Source organism: Sipha flava, unplaced genomic scaffold (assembly GCF_003268045.1).
Source record: "Sipha flava isolate LNK unplaced genomic scaffold, YSA_version1 43_pilon_pilon, whole genome shotgun sequence".
In the NCBI taxonomy this organism is placed as follows: Eukaryota; Metazoa; Arthropoda; class Insecta; order Hemiptera; family Aphididae; genus Sipha; species Sipha flava.
In genome coordinates this window covers 1,292,625-1,313,664 of record NW_020273171.1, presented here as the reverse complement: position 1 = coordinate 1,313,664, position 21,040 = coordinate 1,292,625, and the positions used below count along the sequence as shown (strand labels likewise).

Genomic DNA, 21,040 nt, shown 5'->3' with positions numbered 1-21,040 from the left:
TATATCGATGATAGAAAGCGGTCTTCGCCGAAAGAGTACAATCCGTAGGTAGATGCGATCTCTCACCGACTTTTTTCGCGGTCGGGATGTTTTCGTTGGCCATTCGGTAGTACCGTTGTCACGCGAAACGTTACGGTGTGTAAGCCACCTACCCATCACACCCAAGATCGTATTGTAGTAACCACGAATAAAGGTATACGGTGTACAGTGACGTACAAATAGACGGAGAGAGTTTCGAAATATTTCAACGTGTTTAAAAATGTAGTGTTCGTCAATTATTTCTTCCGAAGATTTATAAATATAGACGTTTGATGTTGACATAAAAACTACAAGAGCAACGAATTCTTCCCTACCATAAGAGAATTGTACGTATCATACCGCTTTATTGCACATAAGCCATGGTCGTTTTGAAAAAGATTAATCACCCTACCCCTTCCCGAAAAAATTTTAAAAATTAGGCTTCTATTTAAGCTGCGAAAGCTGTGATTAATAATCCGGTGTGTGGGGTTTTCCGGGCGTTACGGACACGGCAGAGGGTTGCGTACACGTTTGGGACATCGGCGCGTCGGTGCTCGAACCGCAGTCGGTGTACAAGTCGCGGCGTTCCGAGCGCAAGTTCACCGGCGTAGAGTTCTCGGCGGACGGCAAACACCTGTGCGCGACCGACACCGGCGGCAGCGTGGCCGTGTACGCGTGGTCCGACGTCCAGCGGCCGCACGCCGCGGCCACCGTTGAACGCCAGACCGTCGCGTTGGTCGACGTGATCGCGGACGCCCTGCGCGACCAACCGCGGCTGGCCCAGGCGCTGTGCCGCGAGCGGCCCGTGTACGCCGAAGCATTTTCCAGACGGACGGACGGGGACGTGAAAAGAGCAGCGGCGGACGACGCGGCACCGCCCGTGGCCCCGTTGTGACGTTGAGCGCGTTGCCGGCCCTGTGCGCGCCCTCGATCGGGACGTTGTCGCACAGCGTTCCAGCGATACACGTGTCGAACCAGCTGTGAAGTATGATTATTGATAAAAAAAAAACAAAATAAAAAAATAAACAAACATTAACCCGTACACGGGTCTCGTTGAAATAACAATCGTTTAATTTTATCACTTTTTATCCTCGAACACACAGCGATAAGCTTTCGATAATAAACCTTGCGCGCGCCAGTTGGATTTCCACTTGTTAACATACCAGGTCCTGAGTCGAACTAGAATTTTTTTTATTCGTTTTCTTTTTTCTCTATTTTTTCCCGTCCGTGGTGCACACGGACTTCGACTAAAATCATTGTTCCAATCTTCACGAATCATAGGAAATACCTACTACTGATCCCCCCCACCGATTATTTTTTAAATTTATCGACCGTTTTTCGAATCATTGGGAAAAACGAAGAAAACGCAACTCTAACCGAGATTCGAACTCGGCATCACTTAGTAATTTGTCTCGCACTATTTTTTCTGTTGTGCCTGTGTTAATGAGCATATAAGTTTTCTGATAGGAAATATCGTGTAGTTGGTTTTTTGACGAGGTTATAACACTAATTTCTCAACAGTTTTTTTTTTTTTTTTTTATAATTGTTAAAGACTGACGAAAAAATACAAAATGTACTACATAATGGTATCTATTGGAGCATACCTATAGATAAACCCATTCAGAGCTATTTTCTAATATGGGGTAGATTGGTGCAAGGAATATCTCTTATATATTTTTTCTATTTTTCATATTGAATATAATAAATTAATAAATACATTTTAAATTTTATTTAATGCCCCGTTGTATACTTGTAGTTTCAGATAAACAAAAATGCAATTCATAATGAACATTATAATATAATTTATCTACATCTATTTATTTATAACTTATACTTTTAAAAACATTTTAATGTAAGTTTCTTAAATAAATCTCAAACCATTAAACTATAAATATATAATATTTAGAATAAAGATAATTCATTAATTATTTTTTACGTGATATATTTTTTATGGCTATTATAAATTCTTTATACCTAATATGTTTTTATACCATAATAAAAAGAAAAAGAAATTTAACAATAATAAAATAACTACATGAAAAATAGAGTAAATGAGTTGATGAATATCGACCAATAAATAAATAAGGTGGCATAATTGATAATCTTTCCGACCGAGGAAATTAATAAATAAACACATTTTGGCGATTTACGTGTCATCACATGGATTTCTATCGAATACATTTATATTAAAATTAGTTGAGGGATGAGTTTCATACATCACAACATTATTTTAGGTCACCGATTAGCGCTTATATAATTTACTCGTTTACATTGAAGCATACCATAGCTGGTATGGTAATTATGGTTAATCTATTTCTTACTTCATTATTTACATAAAAATATTTTAATAATATCAAAGAATAAATAAATAAAAATGAATAGCAATATGTTTTTAAATAATTAAATAATTTTTTTCATGAGTTTAAATTTATTTTTTTTGGCATACAAGGTGAATTACACAAGAAAAACCACTTTTACTACAAACAAATTACTAATATTAATTAAATATTTAATTGTTGTTATGTGTTAAATTTTAAACTCCTAAATACTGACCTCAAGAATAATTAAAAACTTTTTTTTTATATTTTTTTAAAAAAAAATAGAGAATTGTTATTTAACATTTTTGACAATTTTTTTTTAAACAAATAACGAACAGCTTCACTATTATTTAATATGTAAATGGCCGTAATTACTCAATAAATCAGAAACTAAGTTGGTCATCCTAGCTAACAGTAGGTATATAACCTAAAAATTTATTCTATCTTTACGGCTTGTATTAACAAAAGTATATGTCTTTGGCCTATGGTCAACAATTTGTTATTTTCAGTATAACTTTGAGATACGTCAGAAAGTTTGCAATTGTTATCCTTATCCAAATTTCAATCACAGTATTTTTTTTAAATACAATATTATTATTTTATTTCTGTCGGAATCAGAAAAACGGTGATGACGAAATGAAATTAAACTATCCTGGCCGTTTCTTTAGGTATACTTTATTCTTGAGGTAAACCGAACTCAGATTTTGTTTTAGATTCATAATTGTGGTGTACATAAAAATCAGAAAGTTATATGCTCCCTAAATGTGATTCTGTTATTTTATTGTTTATTAATAAAAGTGTATATATATATAATCAAATAATATAAAGGATATATTTTATTATTACCTATTATTTTTTTAATTTATACATTTATTTATACAAACTGTAAATATATTTTTACCTTCAGAATAATTAATGTGAAAGTAATGTTACGAATTTCAGTCTTGATCGAAGAATCTATCCAGTGATAGAATTTCATGATAAATTATATTTATAATTTATATATTGCAGACAAATTGTTCATAGATTTGTAATATCCAATACTATATTCATATTAAACTCGTAAGAAAATTGGTTTTATATTACAGTTACACCAATCTATACTATCAATCTACATAAAAAAAATATAAATATCAGACGTAAACAGAAACCACGGTCTTGTCGAGGTATCTTTGATAACTAATATTAGTATTATAAACTTAATATTTGTGATAATATACTTGTCTGCCTTGAAACATGTATACATAATACTTCAAATTAAGGGTGGGCATGAAATCTGAAAATATTACTTGTACGAGTATCCAGATATTCAAATCCAGATTTTAATCAAATTCTTATCTGGATTTACCGAAGTATCTGGATTATTTGGATTTGTAAATTTGCTTTTTATATAACTTATTTGTATAATTATTTTTAATTTCCAGTTAAACTTATTAGTATTTTATCACGATTACAACAATTTTTATAATTTTTTATTAGTTAGCAAAATAAAAATGTATTAAATTGTTGAATTTATGTTATACTTCTATGATTTTCAGTGACAGCATGACTGAATATTCAACTAACTTATTTTAACTACATAACTTTTGTATGATTATTGAATAAGCTTTTCTGAAGATGATTTAAATTTATATTACAATACAATGTAGGAATGATACAACAATAATAGTTGTCGATGTAAATACACGGACAAGTTTTCTTACAATTATCGATTGAAAATTCCAGTGATCGAACAGCAAAACTGAATAATCCGGATTTCCTAAATCCGGATATGACAAATTTGAATAATTCGGATTTTCTAAATCCAGACCAGTATTACGAACAATAATGTTTTACTGATACTAAATTGTATTGTTATTTTTTCGTTTTAAACAAAAAAAAAAAAAAAAAAATTGTATAGTAAACTTTGATTATATTATATTTACAATCGTTAGAAATAATATCATAATACAGTAAACTCCATGCAATTATCGTGAATTTATTTATTTTTTTCGGTTTAATTTTCCACGAGCACAGATTGAACACACAAACGCGAAGCTACACAAAAAACGGTTTTTTAGCAAACAAAACGAACCTATCGTTAAAACTGCTCGTACTATGGCGTACACGTAAATCCATGTATAAGTTAATCATGAATGCACACTAACCGACCTACGGTTCGAGTGTATATGATTATATAGTCTACGTATATTAATTACTTTAAATTACGGCTGTGGTGTGTCAACTTTTCGGAAAATGGATCAAAAGATCGCTGTTTCCTGTGAGCATATTTATCACTGATCTTTTATTATAGTCGCCAAGTCGGTGGTTAAAATAATGTAAATACATAATATAAATATGTGCATACATAATGATGACGCGTGTTTAGTGCGCAATACATGCACGGCGATCAGTATAGGTTATATACCATTCCATTGTTTTCGTCTACATTGTACGGCATATCGTACAAACGAAATATTACGGGAAAAAACCAGGAATTGATTAAACCCGGTTGTAAGGTAGATATAAACGAACATATACTGCTTTCCTGGTCATTGGTTAATATTTTCGTTTTCGATCGATACAAACTTTTTGCGGTCGCACGTTATTACCGACCTCACATTCAAAACGGTTATATTGTTACATAATGTGTTCGCTGAAATTCGTAAACATTATGGTAATAGCCTGCACTCAACAACGCTAAATCGATCCATCTGTAATTTAAAATTTAAATAGCAAATATCGGTTTAACACGACCGTGCGCCGGATCTATTCGTTTCATAACGTTTTGAACGGTACACTTTTCCCGTTCCCTCCAGTTAAAAACCCTCACACCGACGTAGTGTACCCTCCTCCCCCATTAGAATATACACATACGAACTTTCGTCGGTTTCCAACATATTTTTCCATTTCTCGTCGTCCTCGTCCGTTTGTACGCGCCCGCTAACGGAGCCCTTTGCTTACGATCACGAGGAAATCGTCAACGGAACACGGTGGGGGTAGTGTGTGGTTTGCACGGGCATATTAAGACTTTTTTCTAGGTGGGAGACGACTCAAGGTTTTTCTTTAATTCAGTCCTAAAATTCACAAGTAAAATTATTGGTAATATTTAAATCAGGTGAATCCTTAATATTTGTGTTTTTTTTTTTTTTTTTAACTAATGCCGGATTTACTTAGAATCGACTTCTGTGTAGTTCTTTTTTAACACCTGTCTGTGTTTTGAAAGTTACGCTTGTATTTTATTTGATTTTTCACTAAGTATGGACACTAAGTATCGTTATAAAATGATCTACATTAAAAAAATTTAAAATGTGTATCTCACATATGATCGATTCCTTAAATACGAGTTCAGAGAGGGGGACGATCACCCTCTTCGTCCCCCCTAAAATACGCCCCTGGTGGTGTGGTAAAGAGATAAAACTCATCGCGTTCCCTTCGCACAACAACTATCCTACCCGAACCCACGAAGTACACCGCCAACGTCGGACAGGGGCGCGCAGAAGGAGGGCGGTCACAACCCCTTCCACCACGAATTTTTAACAAATATTTAAGAATGCAATAAAATTGAAGATAAATTTCATGAACTTCCACCGAGGTTATTTCATCGTATAAGCGATCGCGGCTGCGGATAAGATCACAGATGTACGTCGACTGTTGTATTCCCTCGTCAAGTGAAAATTATTAAACCCATCACCCCCCATAAAAAAAAAAAAAAACAATTTCTAGGCACGTTTTATATACGTTTTTTTTTTTTTTTTTAGGCATCACACGCTCTTGTTGTGCGACTCGAAATCGTCGTCGTGACGCGGTAAAAATGTTGTCCACCGATGCGCTGTTTTGAGCGCGTGCGTGCGTCCGTACGCGCGTATAAATAGTACGGGCCAAGCACATCGGCTGCAAACCAGTTTTCGTTTCGTCCGACGTCCTACTCCGGTTGCACAGAACTCGCGACACAGTCGATTTTCATCCGCGCGTCGCGTACGTCCACGGCCAAACACAACCGACTCAACATGACTACGTTGCAAGAGGTAACTTGTTTGACTCATTTTTAAGATTTAACATCACAGTGTCGGCCGTACGCAACGTACCGTCGAGCACGTTGTGATTTTTTTTTTTTTTATGAATCATTTGTTCCGTTTATTGATTTTTCATTTTTTACGCGCAGTACACGTATGCATCGCGCAAAAACGTTAGGTGCAAAATCCAATTTTGATATTTTCACGTGCACGCGCGTTAAATCTCAACACATCGTTTCCTCGCACACCGACGTTATTATTTTCGCTGAGAGCCGCCAACGGTGAATGGTCCGTAAACTCGTGTCAAACGTTCTCGACGTTATAAGATCAATGATCCGCGGGAACGTGCTTTTTTTCCGAAGAAGATAGTTCTGTTGACAAACTTTGCGCGGAATAAGATTTTATGAAAACTGACTAGGGTTTACTCGCACGGTCGATATTTTACAGTGATGTACTGTAATGATTTACAATTAAAGCATTGTATTAATTTATATGTTTTTTTTAAATCATCATTTATTATATCATACATAAACAATATTACCTCTTCAACGATTGAATCGGCCTGCCTCTTGAAAACCGTAGTTGACTCTTTAGGTATGGAAAAAGGTAACTAAATTATATTTTAAAATAACAATAACTTTCTTTTTTTAACTCATTTTTATTAATTTTATTTAAATTACTTATACACACATTAATACATTATTATAAAATGTTTACAATTTATTGTGTCCTTTTACATAGATAATATGCGTAGTCTTTTACACTCGCCTTTTATCATCCATATAAAATGACAATAAGAACACGTCTACCCTGTGTTCGCAAATTTTGCTCCTTATATTTAATGTCGCATGTGTGTGCGCGTGTATGTGTGTACGTGTACGTGTCATATTTTATCTTTAGTACTTATGACTTATTCTTATATTTAATGCATACTGATTATTATGATTATTTAATTATTTAATTATACATTCAATTTTTTGAAAATATATGAATGGTTAGGCGCATACCGTTACAGTACAAAAAGGTCGTTGTAATACGAAAATAAAACCTAAATTTCTTTTTCAACATGTTATTTAGAAATAAATTAATGATTTTTAGTTATAACTAATGTAGGATCAACATTTATAATATTTGACTGCATTGCTTTCGGTAACATTGCAAAATCAATGCGGGAATACATTAATCATAATCGGTTTCCTATGATTTCATTACATTAAAACTACAAAATATATACACACATTTTTCTGATACGATCACGTACACTTGAACATTTCGATGTTGAACACTCCACGGGCCGTCTAAAATTTCTATGCGACTATAATTATGAGGTTTCTCTTCCGGTCCACAGTTGTACACTTCAACACTTGTACTTAACTACACGCCAGTTGAGTTTAGCTGTTGGATAACATTTTACAAAAAAAAAGCATTGTATCGTATCGGTAAGCATTACGGTACATTATCATGCGTTTCTAAAGAAAAATAAAATAACTGCAGTTTTAACTTTCGCATTGAAATTAACTGCCGTGTACCAGGTACACTGACCGTGCGTATCTCGATGGATCTAACTCCGTGAACGGGTAAATATTGCACGTATAATTACTCGACAAGTTATTGCGTTTTGTCGAAATACAGTACTAGTAACGCAAGTACGTGCGGTGTTATTTTCTAAACGGATCACAGTATATGGTTAAAAATACTGATGGAACACGATGTTACGTTTAACCGTACGAGATAATCGTAATTATCATGTATTAGCTTTGAAGACGCGTGCACGCGCATAACGGTGGTAACATAAACGATAAATCCACTAACATTTTACTGATTTTGCAGCTATGTACTACACCCGTCGTGTTATTATTGCATTTTCTTTCTCGTTTTTTACGTGCACACGAAATGGCGTCGAAAACGGTGTGTAATTCCTCGAGTGAGAAGCACGCATTTTTGATAAAACATTCGAGTTTTCGGACGCGTAACCCTAGGTTAGGTTGAACGTTTCGAATATAAATGCGCACACGAAGAGATACGCGTAAAAGATACGCGTAAGAGATACGCGTCGTCCAGCAACTGCGCACGATGGAGGTCAGCAAGTATACGTAAGAACCTGGTCGAGGCTAACCGTTTCCGTCTGTACCTGAACGGTCAAATGTACGAGCAAACGGCCTATTCGCGCACGTACCGGAGCGTATATACAGAGCGTATGTTTCGTATGCATACGTAGCGCGTTCGTTACAGGCCACCGAAGATTTCTTCCGCATCCGCGTACACGCGCAAGCCGCGCACTCGGGTCATCGCTTTCTATTTGTACAAAAACATGCGTAATGATGATGATGATTACGATGTACGGTCATCGTCACGATTGGTTCGTGCGTAATAGAAAAATAATAAAAAAAACCATTTCGGCACAGCCGTTAATAATAACAACAATAACAATATTATGATTTATCGTTACCGTGCATGTTATGTGTCCTATTCCTGATGTACGTAATACGTGACACGATGATACAGCGAACGGGGATTTTTGTTTGTTTTCAGCGTTTCGAGGCGGCCGCCGAGGAAGTGAAATCGCTCACGAAGAGACCGACCGACGTCGAACTGTTGGAACTTTACGCGTTGTACAAACAAGCAACGGTCGGGGACAATGACACCGGTTGGTTTGGCATCAATGTTTTTACTTAATATCATCACAGTGGAGTAGATATATGCATACGCACAGTGGTGGTTTTTAGAATTTTTTCTGGGGGGGGGAGGGTCCTTTGATGTAGTCATATAATATATATTAAGACACAAAAATGTCTAATCCATTAATAATTTATTACTTGAAATTTAATTCTTATGTAAACGAATAAAACATAACTTACCTTAGGAGTGGGTTATAAATGTACAAATTTTCCGACTACTTTCTAAAACGATATTCCACAACACTAATTTTACTTCATTTGTTGACGATCGCCGACCGTGTAAATAGATTGATCGTAGGGGGAGGGTACCGCACCCCCATAGCCCTAACCACAGACATTACTATTATTAGTTATGAGCATTCGTCAGATCCTCGCATCTGACGTTCTCTTATTTGACTTTTGACATTTCGAATGTAACGAACGTACACACGCCGGTCTTGCGTCATACCAACGTGAACAAATATGCACCTACGGCAATTTCGCGCAATCACCGGACCGTCGATATTTTCCAATCGGTTCGTACTAGGTTGTCATCCAACTGTTCGTCTGCACATTTTTCGTGCGAAAAAAACGGAAACGCGAGTTCCAGTGGCGTTGGAAGACTGGCTAGTACCCCTGGCAAACTTAGAAAAAGTTACCTTTCTAACCGATTAAAAGTTTGATGTCATGATATTTTTTTTAATCTTTAATCTTAATAATTTCTTTAAGTATACAATTTATACTTAAAAGTTATTATTACAGTGTTCATTTTAAACTTTGAAAATTTACCATTCATGCTTTATGACTGCATATTCATCGATAATTTCTTCATATGAAATTTTTTACATAAATACCCTACTTTCATACTTTCATCATTACATTCACACGTAGTTGAATTAGTTGTCTATTTAGACAACATCTACGTATTTCAAAAAGTATAACGGAAAAATGTCGATTTAACTGTAGGATAAAAATACGACTTTTGTACAATTTTGCGCCCTTGCGTAGGCACAGTTCGCCATACTTTTGCTACGCCACTGGCGAGATCCGTTTTCTGGGACCCGACGGTCGAAGTTTGACGAAAGAAATGCCCCATCAAATTACTGTCTCGATCTATCGTATGGCCGCGCAGAGTTCACGAACTCGATACAGTTGTTACACACGTTGCATGTGCACCCGTAACAAACGCGTCCGACGAGTAGACGAGGTCGTGATCGAAACGACCGACCGATCAGTAATAAATTGTATTCATTTTCTAGGAAAACCCGGCATGTTCGACTTGAAAGGCAAAAAAAAATGGGAATACTGGACCAATTTGAAGGGCACTTCCAAGGAAGAATGCCAAGAGAAGTACATCGCAAAAGTTGAAGAATACGTTGGAAAATACAGAGATTAATATTCGCAAGAATGTATAAGATTATATTTATAACGAAAGGTTTCTTATATATTATATTAGTATGTTAAAAATAAGGACAAGTTGATAAGGTCAAACGAAATAAATGTTCACACATGTATATAAAAAACGTACCTATGTATACGAGCATAATACGAGTTTTAAGTATATCGTTGTATTATTTAACAAAAGAGTTTAAATTTTTAATTCATTTTTTTTATTTAAGCCATTCGGTCATTTTTAACCTTATTACAATGCAAATTAAAGTACTTATAAAAATAAAAAAAACAAATTGGAAATATTTATGAACTCTAAAATATCAATGAAAATTTAAATTATACATAATATAATTTGATTATACTAATATTTTAATATTTATTTATTGATAAATAATTATTGTATAAACTAACATAATATACACAGGAGTATAATCATACTCATATAAACGGTTTGAATTAAATAAATGATCCCATGCACATAATATACACCGATTAAAATTCAGAATAGTACAGTTTTTAATTTTAATAAGTTTAATAAGTTTATAGGTAATTAATTTTCATTGCGGAAAAACTATTAAAAATAATAATAATAATAACTACTACAATTGTTTTATGGATACTAAAAATGTTTAATTGAAACAATTATATTTTGTTTTTGTTTCTAGAAAACTCGTAAACTTATACATTGTAACACAACCAGATATAATGTTATTAAAATTAGGAATATTTCGCTAAGTTTTATTTTTTGTCATTAAAGACACTTTATATTGATTTTTTATTTTAAAAATCAAGTAAGTTATATTAAAATGTAAGTACCTACTTATATATATATAAAAAAAAAAAAAATGTAATTTAAATCCAATACTATATGTATAACGTTATATACTGTCTCGAGAATTGTATTCATTCTGTTTAACAACGTATACTCATTTTCGGGGTAACTTCTATGTAAATAAATAGTTAGGATATAAATACATACTATTTTAAAGGTGTATATATATAATATTTATATTTATATTTATTTACTCCAGGCGATCATTTTTTATTTCATGATGTAGCTCAATACATAAGGCACATAACTTCATAGGTTTCAGTTTGTACTAATAAATCAGATTCATTGAATTCAAGCTTTTATACATCAGTTTTTACGAAAAAAAGAAATAAAGAACACTATCTGATGGTTACAGTAATGTAAAATTATATCAAGCCATTCGGATAAGTCCTATCAAGATTTCTAAACCTATTATCATCAGGTTTTCGTTTAAATGTAATGATTTTATTTTATTTTCATTTTAGTATTATCGTCAGTCGTTTGTCAACTGTATTATATTTTTAAGTGTAACCCGATGAATCAAGCACGTCGAGAAACGATTTTTACAAGCATATTAAATTCAGATATTCTTTGACAATTTCCCGTGATCACTACATAATTAATCAGTTGGTGCACACCGGCGTACGAAAGAAATATCGTTTGGATATTAAGTTTTTACCGATATAAAATTTAATCAAGTTCTTCGATCAAATTTAATTACTTGTTCGGCTTATTTGAAATAATTTATTGTTTCATGCTTTCTACAACTTTTAATTAAGCATGCATGCACTGCACACAGAGTAAATAGAGTAAATATTTTAATTTTCCTGAAATGAGAGTGAGAATTTCAAAATTTTAAATTTGTTTTAATAACATTCTCACTGTGTACGTAAAATATTTCAACACTTGTAACAAGTATTTATTTATGTAAAGTTTGCACTTGTTAGTTCTAACGTGTGACGGTAAATTGATGAAATAATATACATTTTAATAACGGTGGTTATTAATTTTACGCGTTATTAATATTGCAATATAATTTAAACCCATAGCGTAACATGTACGACATTAAGCAAAGTGACAGAGACTTCAAAGTAATACGCGATATTAAAGCATTCGAATAAATTAGCATTCTCCAACTTTAGCATAAAATTATCTTAATTAGTTTGAATTTTTAATAATTACCGTCACGTTATTATTTTTTCGTGATTTCTCTTTTAATGTAAACTATTTCTTTTCTATAATATTATAACACTAAAAAAATACCGTTATTAATCGTAATATTCGATACTAAAATATTTACACAGCACGCGTGTATACGAAACAGATTTACTCCGTGGCAAATGTTTTAAAAGTCTTAAACTGCCGAGCGATCGTTATTATTGTTTTCGTTCGGAAATCGTGTCGATGTTTATCACCGGTCGAGCGTGAACAGATTTGTCACTAGTCGTTGTCATGACTTGACCTGTTGTCCAACACCACAACAGATGTACGCGTTTGAGTTTAACGTTGTTAATACATCACGGAGCAGATCATAACCGTTTGTACATATATGATGGCTGTGACGAAGCAAAAAGTCTGCGTAAAATCTTCCGACTATGGCCATATTACAAAATTATGCGTTTCGGTCGAAGTAGGTCTATGCGCGTGTACGATTGTGGTTCGAGGACCGGTTCGGTTCGGTTGAAATGTACGTATGTGTACCGATGTTTGTAGAAATCGCGTTGCTTGACATATGATCACGAAACATATAAAAGTAGGCTACGTATTATTTGTTTTTACCATAACCAAACTGTTTTCGTTCGTCTAAATTTCCAAAAAAAAAAACAAACATCGATCAGGCTACGAAAGGAAAACGTAGTTCGACGTAAACCGGTGCACGAACAGGTGTAAACGTGTAACACCGGTTCAATGTCGATAATGGCGGTAAAGACGATCGTGTTTGCGTTCCAGTAGGCGTACATTTATATCGGTAAACCGCGTTTCGTAAAAAAAAAATTCTAATCTGATTCTCGCGAGAACGCGAAAACAATAATCAATGATCTAAAAAATACCGTCGAAAAAAACATTTATTACGATTAAAAACAAAATACCGACATTTGAAAAGTTTGACTTGATGGACACTGAAGGCGATCAATATGCATCGAGAACGTAAATTAATAAACTACTTTTAAATTGGACACTAAGTTACTTAGGTTATAGTTACTAAGCTAAAACGTGGAAATATACAAGTTAAAACTAACGAAATTCTTAAAAAAAAATGCAAAAGTTTTACCTTTATTATAGGCTATAGCCCCTTGCCAAAAGTTGAAAGGGGCCACAATAAACTGCCAATTTTTATTCCATATAAAAAGGCATGAAATAAATATGTTAAAAAAAATAAAATGTTATTATGATTTTCAACAACATATAGTTCCAGGTTAAGGGGGGTAAAGGGGGCAATTGCCCTGAGCGGTAAAATTTTTGGAGCGGCAATTTTTTGACGGCGTCAACAAAAGTTTTGAAATTTTCTAATGTATATATTAGTTTTTAGGAAAAATTATTAATAACAATTTTATATAATATTATAATTATAATAGTTATTTTATATTATATTAAACAGCCGAGTTATTTCGTATGTGGGCGTTTAGCATATTAAGGGTATAACCATATTATTATTAATTAGCTTATAGTATTTATAACCGAAACTTGAAAATGAGATTATACAATTTAAAACAATAATGAAGTATTTTTCAGAAGATGAAAAATTATCTATGCACAGTTTTCTTGATGTATTAACAGTATCAAAGTTAAACGATTCATTTCCTATTGTGGAAATAGCTTTAAAACTTTTTATATTTATATCATGTTCAAATGATAGCGGAGAAAGATCCTTCTCAGTTTTAAAAAGAGTTAAGAACTACCAGAAAACATAATTATCTAATGAAAATATATTATAGTTGTCTCTAATATCTATTGTAAATATATCCTAAAAAGTATAGGTTGGAATGATATTATTAAAAAGTTTGCTGCACAGAAAGCTAAAAAATAGTTGTAAATGTTTTATATTGAATAAATTTGTATTCAAATATTTATATTTAGTATCTACTAGGGTCTATAAATTTAAAAACTATCGGTGTTACAATATGTTTATAAATATAAATTGATTAAACAATCTTAACTATGTTGTGACTTGTTGTACACACACACATATATATATATATATTTTGTTTTGTGGAGGGGGTTGAAGCGCGGAATTTTAAAATCTGCCGCCATGTGGAAAATTTATTGATCCGGCACTGACAACATAAAAATAAATTTAACTTATTTTAATTAATATTTATTACAAATAACTAAATCTGAAAAAAAAAATGGTTTTTTGTAAAAAGGCCTAACTAAAAGAAATATTGTCCTCTTGTTATTACCATTATCCATCCCTGCTGGTATCTACCGACGGCAGGGTTTGTTCGTTTTCGACGCGAACCTTTGCGCAATCGCGTTCGTTGCGTCTTGCACGTGTCGCTTTCGTTTTTTGGATACTGCATCGTATAAATTAATATAATTTACTAAAAATTATACCTAATATATTACGATTCATTGTGTTTTTAGAGTGAAAAATAGTCAATGTTAGGTGTTGATTTTTATGCTGAAATAAAAAAAAAAAAAGCTTATAGAAAATTAACGTTATCATTGCACCCAGATAAAAATCCAGATCCCGGTTCAGGAAAATTATTCGTTGGTTAGGAATTACATTTCAAGTGTAATATTTCACTTGGGTACGGATTTTTATTTTTATCTCTACGAGCTGTTAAGAATGCTGTGGATACATTATGTGATACCGAACAACGTAAACTATACGATCTAAAACTATATACGGATAAATCTAAACGTCCGAGTAGTAATTTTTTAAAAGAAAATAAGTCTTTAAGTTCATCGTTTTCAATTCGACCAATTAAATCTGTTTACGTGTGTCAGCAACGATTATCTGATTGAAATGTGTATTTTTTTTATCGTGTGTCAGATGTGTTGCACGATAGTAGTGCAAGTGGCTTGTACAGAAAACGGATATAAATGCCCAATGATACGTGTTTCAAAATCATGTACGGGATCGATTTTGGATTCAAATGCTCCCGTTAAGAGTTTGCATAGTGGGCTTTTTTTCGAATGCACCGAACACGGTGCTTAGGTTTGGTGAATAGCTTAGGGACCCCGAATAACGGGATAATCTGAATAGTGCGCACACACTCGGTAGGTAGTCAGTAATTGTATTTTTCTCCGGCGGTAATAAACCGACTGAATGTACTGCCCCGTAAATGTAATCCGATTTCTTGCTCTAGTTGTCCACGAGACGGCAGTCATAATAAGTAATCGTGCACAGGTCATACACATACAACTATGCATTCCGATACAAACCCTGGGGTCCACGAACCGTTATGTCCTGCGGCATTCAACTTTGGGGAACACCGACAAATTATTGGTTCACAGGATCTTAAGTTTTTCCAACCATTTACTTCCGACTCCTTACACGGTCTCCCTGGTGCAAATGCAACATTTCGCTTGACGGTACGTTCTAAAGACGACGGAGAGGCTGTCGCGTCCGTTCGTCGAAAAATATTTCACAATAATACCGTTGACCATGCAAATCTTCTCGTCCACACTATCTCCTCGTCGAAACACTTCGCAATAACGAAAAAATGTATAAAAAATACAAAAACATCGTGTGATTGTAATTCAAAATACTCAACCAAGTATAACGTCGCAGGATAGGTTATTTACATCGCGTCCAGTACGTATCACGTGAAAATTATCAAATCGTAAAAGAATAATATAAATTGTTAAGATTGTACCTACATTACGATTTCTGATGTAGGACAATTAATTTCCAAATCGAATTTTCGGGTGTTGAAGTGTTTAAAAAACTATACACAATTTCGTGTGCGCGTACGGAACATTAAAATGAATTTGATGGGTAGAGGCCGAAAATGCGAAACGATTTCGTGAGTAACGAGAAAGCCATCTACCGGTCGGCACCGTTTGGCCGAGTTCACGTGGACCGTCGGCCGTCAGAGCGCACTGCACGTATAGAAATCGAGTACAATCTTATAAAGTCGACCTCGACGTTTTTCCCCCGTCGCAACGGTAATCCTTGGTTTTCCACAGCGGTCACGTTCCGGATAAGTTCTCGTGCATGTAAGGATTATGCGACCGTGGACAACCATACCGTCAAGTACGGGCGCAACTGTGTGGGGAGGGGGTGTCTAGGTTAGGTTAAAAATTTTTTTTGAGTCCAACACCAAATTTAACTGCGGAACGTTGTTCGAATTTTTCCTCCGTTTCGCGATCTGTACATGCGACATCAATACGCGTTCCTCGAATACGTCTTAGCTCGTTAAATACTGAACGGAATTTTGTACACATACTACTGATAAATGTAGCTACATAGTACCAGTTTTGTTTGATAGATTGTATCACTTGTACAGGTCCTGGAGAGAGATTTCGGAAACTTTTCCGACACACTGTGTATGTATACTCGTATTGGTATTGGTATAAATAACAAAAAATTTGCAAAATAATTTCTTTTTTTTCGATACACTAGTAATTTTTATACGATAAAAAAAAACTAATTGTATAGAAAAACGTGCAGTCTGAGGACGATAGACATGAAAAATAAAATAAAGAAGCCACGTGAAATTCATAAATCATGAAAAAAAAAAAAAAAAGGAAGACGGAAATTCAAAAAATTCATGTGCAATACACGCCATTACAATGACGCATTTAAATTACATCTTTCAAAAGCAAGCAAGCCGTAGAGCATGATTTTATGCCTAAATTTAAAATTCAAGGGCAAGTGTATCACTTAGCTAGGAGCTTGCTACCACTTCGACCCGATGATCACAAATTTCTACGAATTAATTTTATTGCAAACCCAGATAATATCCGCACGGAGCCGTGGCTGGTCGCCAGTTAAATAATATGGGAGAAAGTATACCTCCCTGTGGGACACCAGGATTTATTGTAGATACATCTGAAAAAACTGAACCATGCCGTATTTGAAAATGAAGATTTTCTAGATGTGATTTTATAAATAGAAAAAGTGCTGAATGAAGACACTTCCGAAGTTTACAATGAAAACCTAGTGTAAAAAACTTGGTCAAATGTTTGATATATGTCAAGACCCAGAACAGAAATGGCATATTCATAGTACAGAGAGTTAAAATCATTGTATTAAACAGAACTTTATTTAATACGAGTATACTGGCTGAAATACAAGCCGTTAAATAATAATAAATAACAAGATACTACGGCAACAAAAATTAGGTGTTTCAATGCAAATTAAATAAACTAAATATGTTCAAAAGATAACAAACTATTTTGTTCTAGAAAATTCTATTGTTTGTACCACCCTCCCCGCTCTGCCCTGCGTTATCGCAATTTTGACCATCGAGCCGTACCGGGCCTGTCGCGTTTTTCGTCGTACTTGAACTCTCACACAGTACGTATCGTTGCGTGACCGCGGTTTTCGCCGACGCGTGAGTGTCCGCTGTGGACGATAATATTTTTTTTGTCGCTCTGCGTCGTGTGTGCGCGTTGTTCGGTGCGTTATTTTTTACACCGTCGTGTGTGCTTTGCCGCCGGTCGGTCCGTTGCCGTCGTGCCTGTTTGCTGCTGGTCGGCCCTTTCACCTTCGTGCGTGTTTGCTGCTGGTCGGCTCTTTCGCCGTCGTGCGTGTTTGCTGTTGGTCGGCCCTTTCGCCGTCGTGCGTGCTTGCTGTTGGTCGGTCCCAGTGTGACCGAAATTGTGTGCCGCCGGTCCATGCTGTGCAGTTGGCTCTCCTGCAGTTGGTGATGTTTTACCTTTTTATCAACTTTTATGTGAATAGATTACTACATATGTATATATTTGTTCTATTTTTCTTTTATCTCGTATTACTTGTATTTTATTAATTTACATTTGTGTGTTTATGATAGACGAGGGCGCCCATTCTTTTTTTTTCTATTCTGTATAATAATTTTTCTTTATTATTATTATTAAAGTGTTGTAGGCCCAACACCGGCCATTCATTAATTGTATTTTTATTTTTAATATTATTGGTCACCCGCACATACATAAATGTAAATATTTTATTGTCTCTGGGTAATTGTAAGGACATACGCTTTACCATTTGAGGCCAACCGCCTTTACGTAGGAGCCTGATGGTACAAAATAAAAGTAGACCATTTGAACATTTATTTCAGATTCTAAGATTTGTCTTACGGAAAAATAAATAAATAAATATTATATCTTTTGGATTCATTAAAGTCTATAAGATGTTTTCCTTTTCCTTGATTGTTGTGACTGTTCTGAAGATTCAACTATATTCGGTCGTCTGGTGCCGACCAATACGTACGTATTAATTAGTAACAATTATTTTACAAGACGTCTTCACTGGTAGATACAATATAGAATTGTTTGTATCGTAGCTATCACCGAGCCCACAGTGCAATTGCCCTCCATCGATAATGTGGAACGATGCACAGATGCACCTAGAACTAACAAACCCTCGGAAAGTCTTGATAATTCGGATACCACGATGGTATATCCAACTGGCGGAACCGGTTTGTTCCGAAATCCTTTGGAAGTATTGGGTAACGTATATAATAAAGCTCATTATAATTTATCTGGTGTAATAGATATTGTTATCAAGCGTGCACACTTTGTAAGAATATAATGCCCCGTACATCGTTCAAATAAGTACACGCAGTGGTGATGTGGTATTTCGGGTGTATTCGAGTTGGATTCCGATTAATGTTTATAAGTCACCGCCTCCCCACGGCTTCGTCCACAGCTTGTCTGTTCTTGAGTAGTGCCACTGCGCAAATTAAATGACGGTGAAGCGTACATCCGAAATCCGGATCTCGTGAGAAGGGAAGTTTAGTTTTTTTTTTTTTGTATGGACCCATATATTTTTGTATGTACTCATTTCTAAGTAGAGTCTTGTAAAATCATGGGACCCAACTAATGTAGTACTCCGTAAAACACTGGGACCTATTCAGACCAAATAAAGGTCTTGGGGACCCAATTATTAAACGCTGGGGTTTTCGGACTCGTTTACTGAACAATAAACAATTTATATTTGACTGCGATTAATTTGTACTTTGACGGCTACAATAAACGTATTTTTTTAACACGATCTCCATTAAAACATATAGGTTCCTTATTTCCGACGAGCAAGTCGATAAACACTTGCGAGATATTGATTACTTTGCAAGCAAACACGGCATCGAACATACGGTTTTCGGAAAGAGGCCGGAAGGTGTGCTCAGAAGTGTGCCGTCAGTACCAGAAGAACATGATCACTAACGGTCCCGTGGACGTGAATTTGTTGCAAGGGTACTGCGACTACTCCAACAGCGGTAATACGATTGAACAGACCGATTTGGCGACTTCTTGCACCTGCGTGTTCAGGGTTGTGTGTAACAACAAGACTACGATGGTTATGTACACGTTTCAAGCAAATAGCGATGGTTATCTGAAGGTGTCCATGTCCGAACCGAATAAATCGCAATACATTACTTAGAAGGAGATGGAAGAAATAATTTAGTCATGTTCTAGTTGTAGATAAACGAATGTTGTTATTATTAGAGGAGCTCACAACATAGGTAAAAAAAATTCTTTAAATTGTTTTCAAATGTTAAAATTCTATTGCTATGGCTATGATTTGGTGAAATTCCGATTTGAAAAAAGTTTAAGAGATATTAAGAATTTTAAAATAGCCGCGTGACGTCACTGGGCCCTACTCATTGTAATTGCCTATCTTATACGTGTAAAAGTTCCTCGTTTCACACAACGATTTACCAACCTAAAAATTTCTAAAATAAAATGTTTAGGTTGGTAAATCGTTGTGTGAAGCGAGGAACTTTACACGTATAAGATAGGCAACTACAATGAGTAGGGCCCATTGACGTCACGCGTATTTTTTCAATTGCTCATTACTTATTGAATAATGTGAGTTAGAAACGTAAAACCTATATCATTATTTTTAAAATTGAACATTCCTTCAAATAAAAAAAAACATATTTTTGTGTTGTGTGGTCCTTTAAATTAAAAATAACACTATTTTTTTTTATAAAAAATATATTATTATTAAAATATATTTTTTCTTCTCCTTTTCATTACTTTAACAACGGCGTAGGGTTGTTTTCATCCTGTACCTGGGTTATGTATAAGGTCATCTCCATGGACAGACAACTTACTGCTAACCGTTATGGTGAGCAGTCTTTATATATATCCATTTTATAATTGTATAATAATATAGTATAATTTATTGTACGAATTAATCAGAACACTAATTTTAATAAAGTTTTTTATTGAAATACTTCTATTTATGTATATGTAAAAATTCTTTATGAAAATACTAGAGGTTAAAAAACGGTCGGTTAAAAAACGCCGAACTAAACCTAAAAACATCGATTTCAAACAGGTTCATTGATACAGGGTGTGGTAATGGAAAAGGGTGATACAATCCGAATGTTTCCCACTTAATCCGTTGGATAAAACAATACGTAGAATACTTTGTACGCACATGAAAATCTCATACGGTCCCATAGCTACCCCCAAAGAAATCTCACTTCTAGATTTATTACTATTACCATGATGCCTTATTTTTCTATGCTACTTTTTTAAACAGTAGCACACTTGTTATTGTATGTATTTTCAAATCGTTGAAATTTTTTCATTTTTTTATTTCGCTAATTACAACCCTCTTAAGTACATATATTTTATTAGTATGTTATACTTTAATATAAACACAAGGGCTAACATTATGTGTTCATTACAACTGAAGTATACTCAATTAAACGTACTATTCTGTATATGTATTTCAATACATTTAAT

The 21,040-nt window shown here is 34.4% G+C and overlaps 2 protein-coding genes across 5 annotated transcripts; both read left to right on the top strand.

The window, feature by feature from the left end:
• The first annotated feature begins 6,195 nt into the window (after positions 1-6,195).
• LOC112689384 (acyl-CoA-binding protein homolog) lies at positions 6,196-10,606 on the top strand. The gene is made up of 3 exons (XM_025563075.1): positions 6,196-6,343; positions 8,864-8,978; positions 10,248-10,606. Exons 1-3 carry the CDS (start codon positions 6,326-6,328, stop codon positions 10,382-10,384), a joined length of 270 nt encoding a protein of 89 aa, XP_025418860.1. The 5' UTR covers positions 6,196-6,325; the 3' UTR covers positions 10,385-10,606.
• A 6,916-nt stretch (positions 10,607-17,522) lies between these two features.
• On the top strand, positions 17,523-20,487 carry LOC112689325. Of its 4 annotated transcripts, none has more exons than XM_025562976.1 (4): positions 17,523-18,005; positions 18,403-18,550; positions 18,628-18,792; positions 19,357-20,487. In XM_025562976.1, exons 2-4 carry the CDS (start codon positions 18,475-18,477, stop codon positions 19,722-19,724), a joined length of 609 nt encoding a protein of 202 aa, XP_025418761.1. In that variant the 5' UTR covers positions 17,523-18,005; positions 18,403-18,474; the 3' UTR covers positions 19,725-20,487. The 4 variants fall into 4 exon arrangements, with proteins under 4 accessions (XP_025418761.1, XP_025418759.1, XP_025418760.1 ...); XM_025562974.1 differs by having other exon boundaries at positions 17,523-18,009; XM_025562975.1 differs by having other exon boundaries at positions 17,523-18,039.
• The last annotated feature ends 553 nt before the right edge of the window (positions 20,488-21,040 follow it).

Excerpts from the sequence above, each read along its gene's own strand:
- LOC112689325 (XM_025562976.1), top strand. The coding sequence starts at position 18,475 with ATGTTTTCCTTTTCCTTGATTGTTGTGACTGTTCTGAAGATTCAACTA. Across the intron at positions 18,551-18,627 it reads CGTCTGGTGCCGACCAATAC|CTATCACCGAGCCCACAGTG; the intron begins GTACGTATTAAT and ends TTTGTATCGTAG. Across the intron at positions 18,793-19,356 it reads AAATCCTTTGGAAGTATTGG|GTTCCTTATTTCCGACGAGC; the intron begins GTAACGTATATA and ends TAAAACATATAG.
- LOC112689384 (XM_025563075.1), top strand. Across the intron at positions 8,979-10,247 it reads GGTCGGGGACAATGACACCG|GAAAACCCGGCATGTTCGAC; the intron begins GTTGGTTTGGCA and ends TTCATTTTCTAG.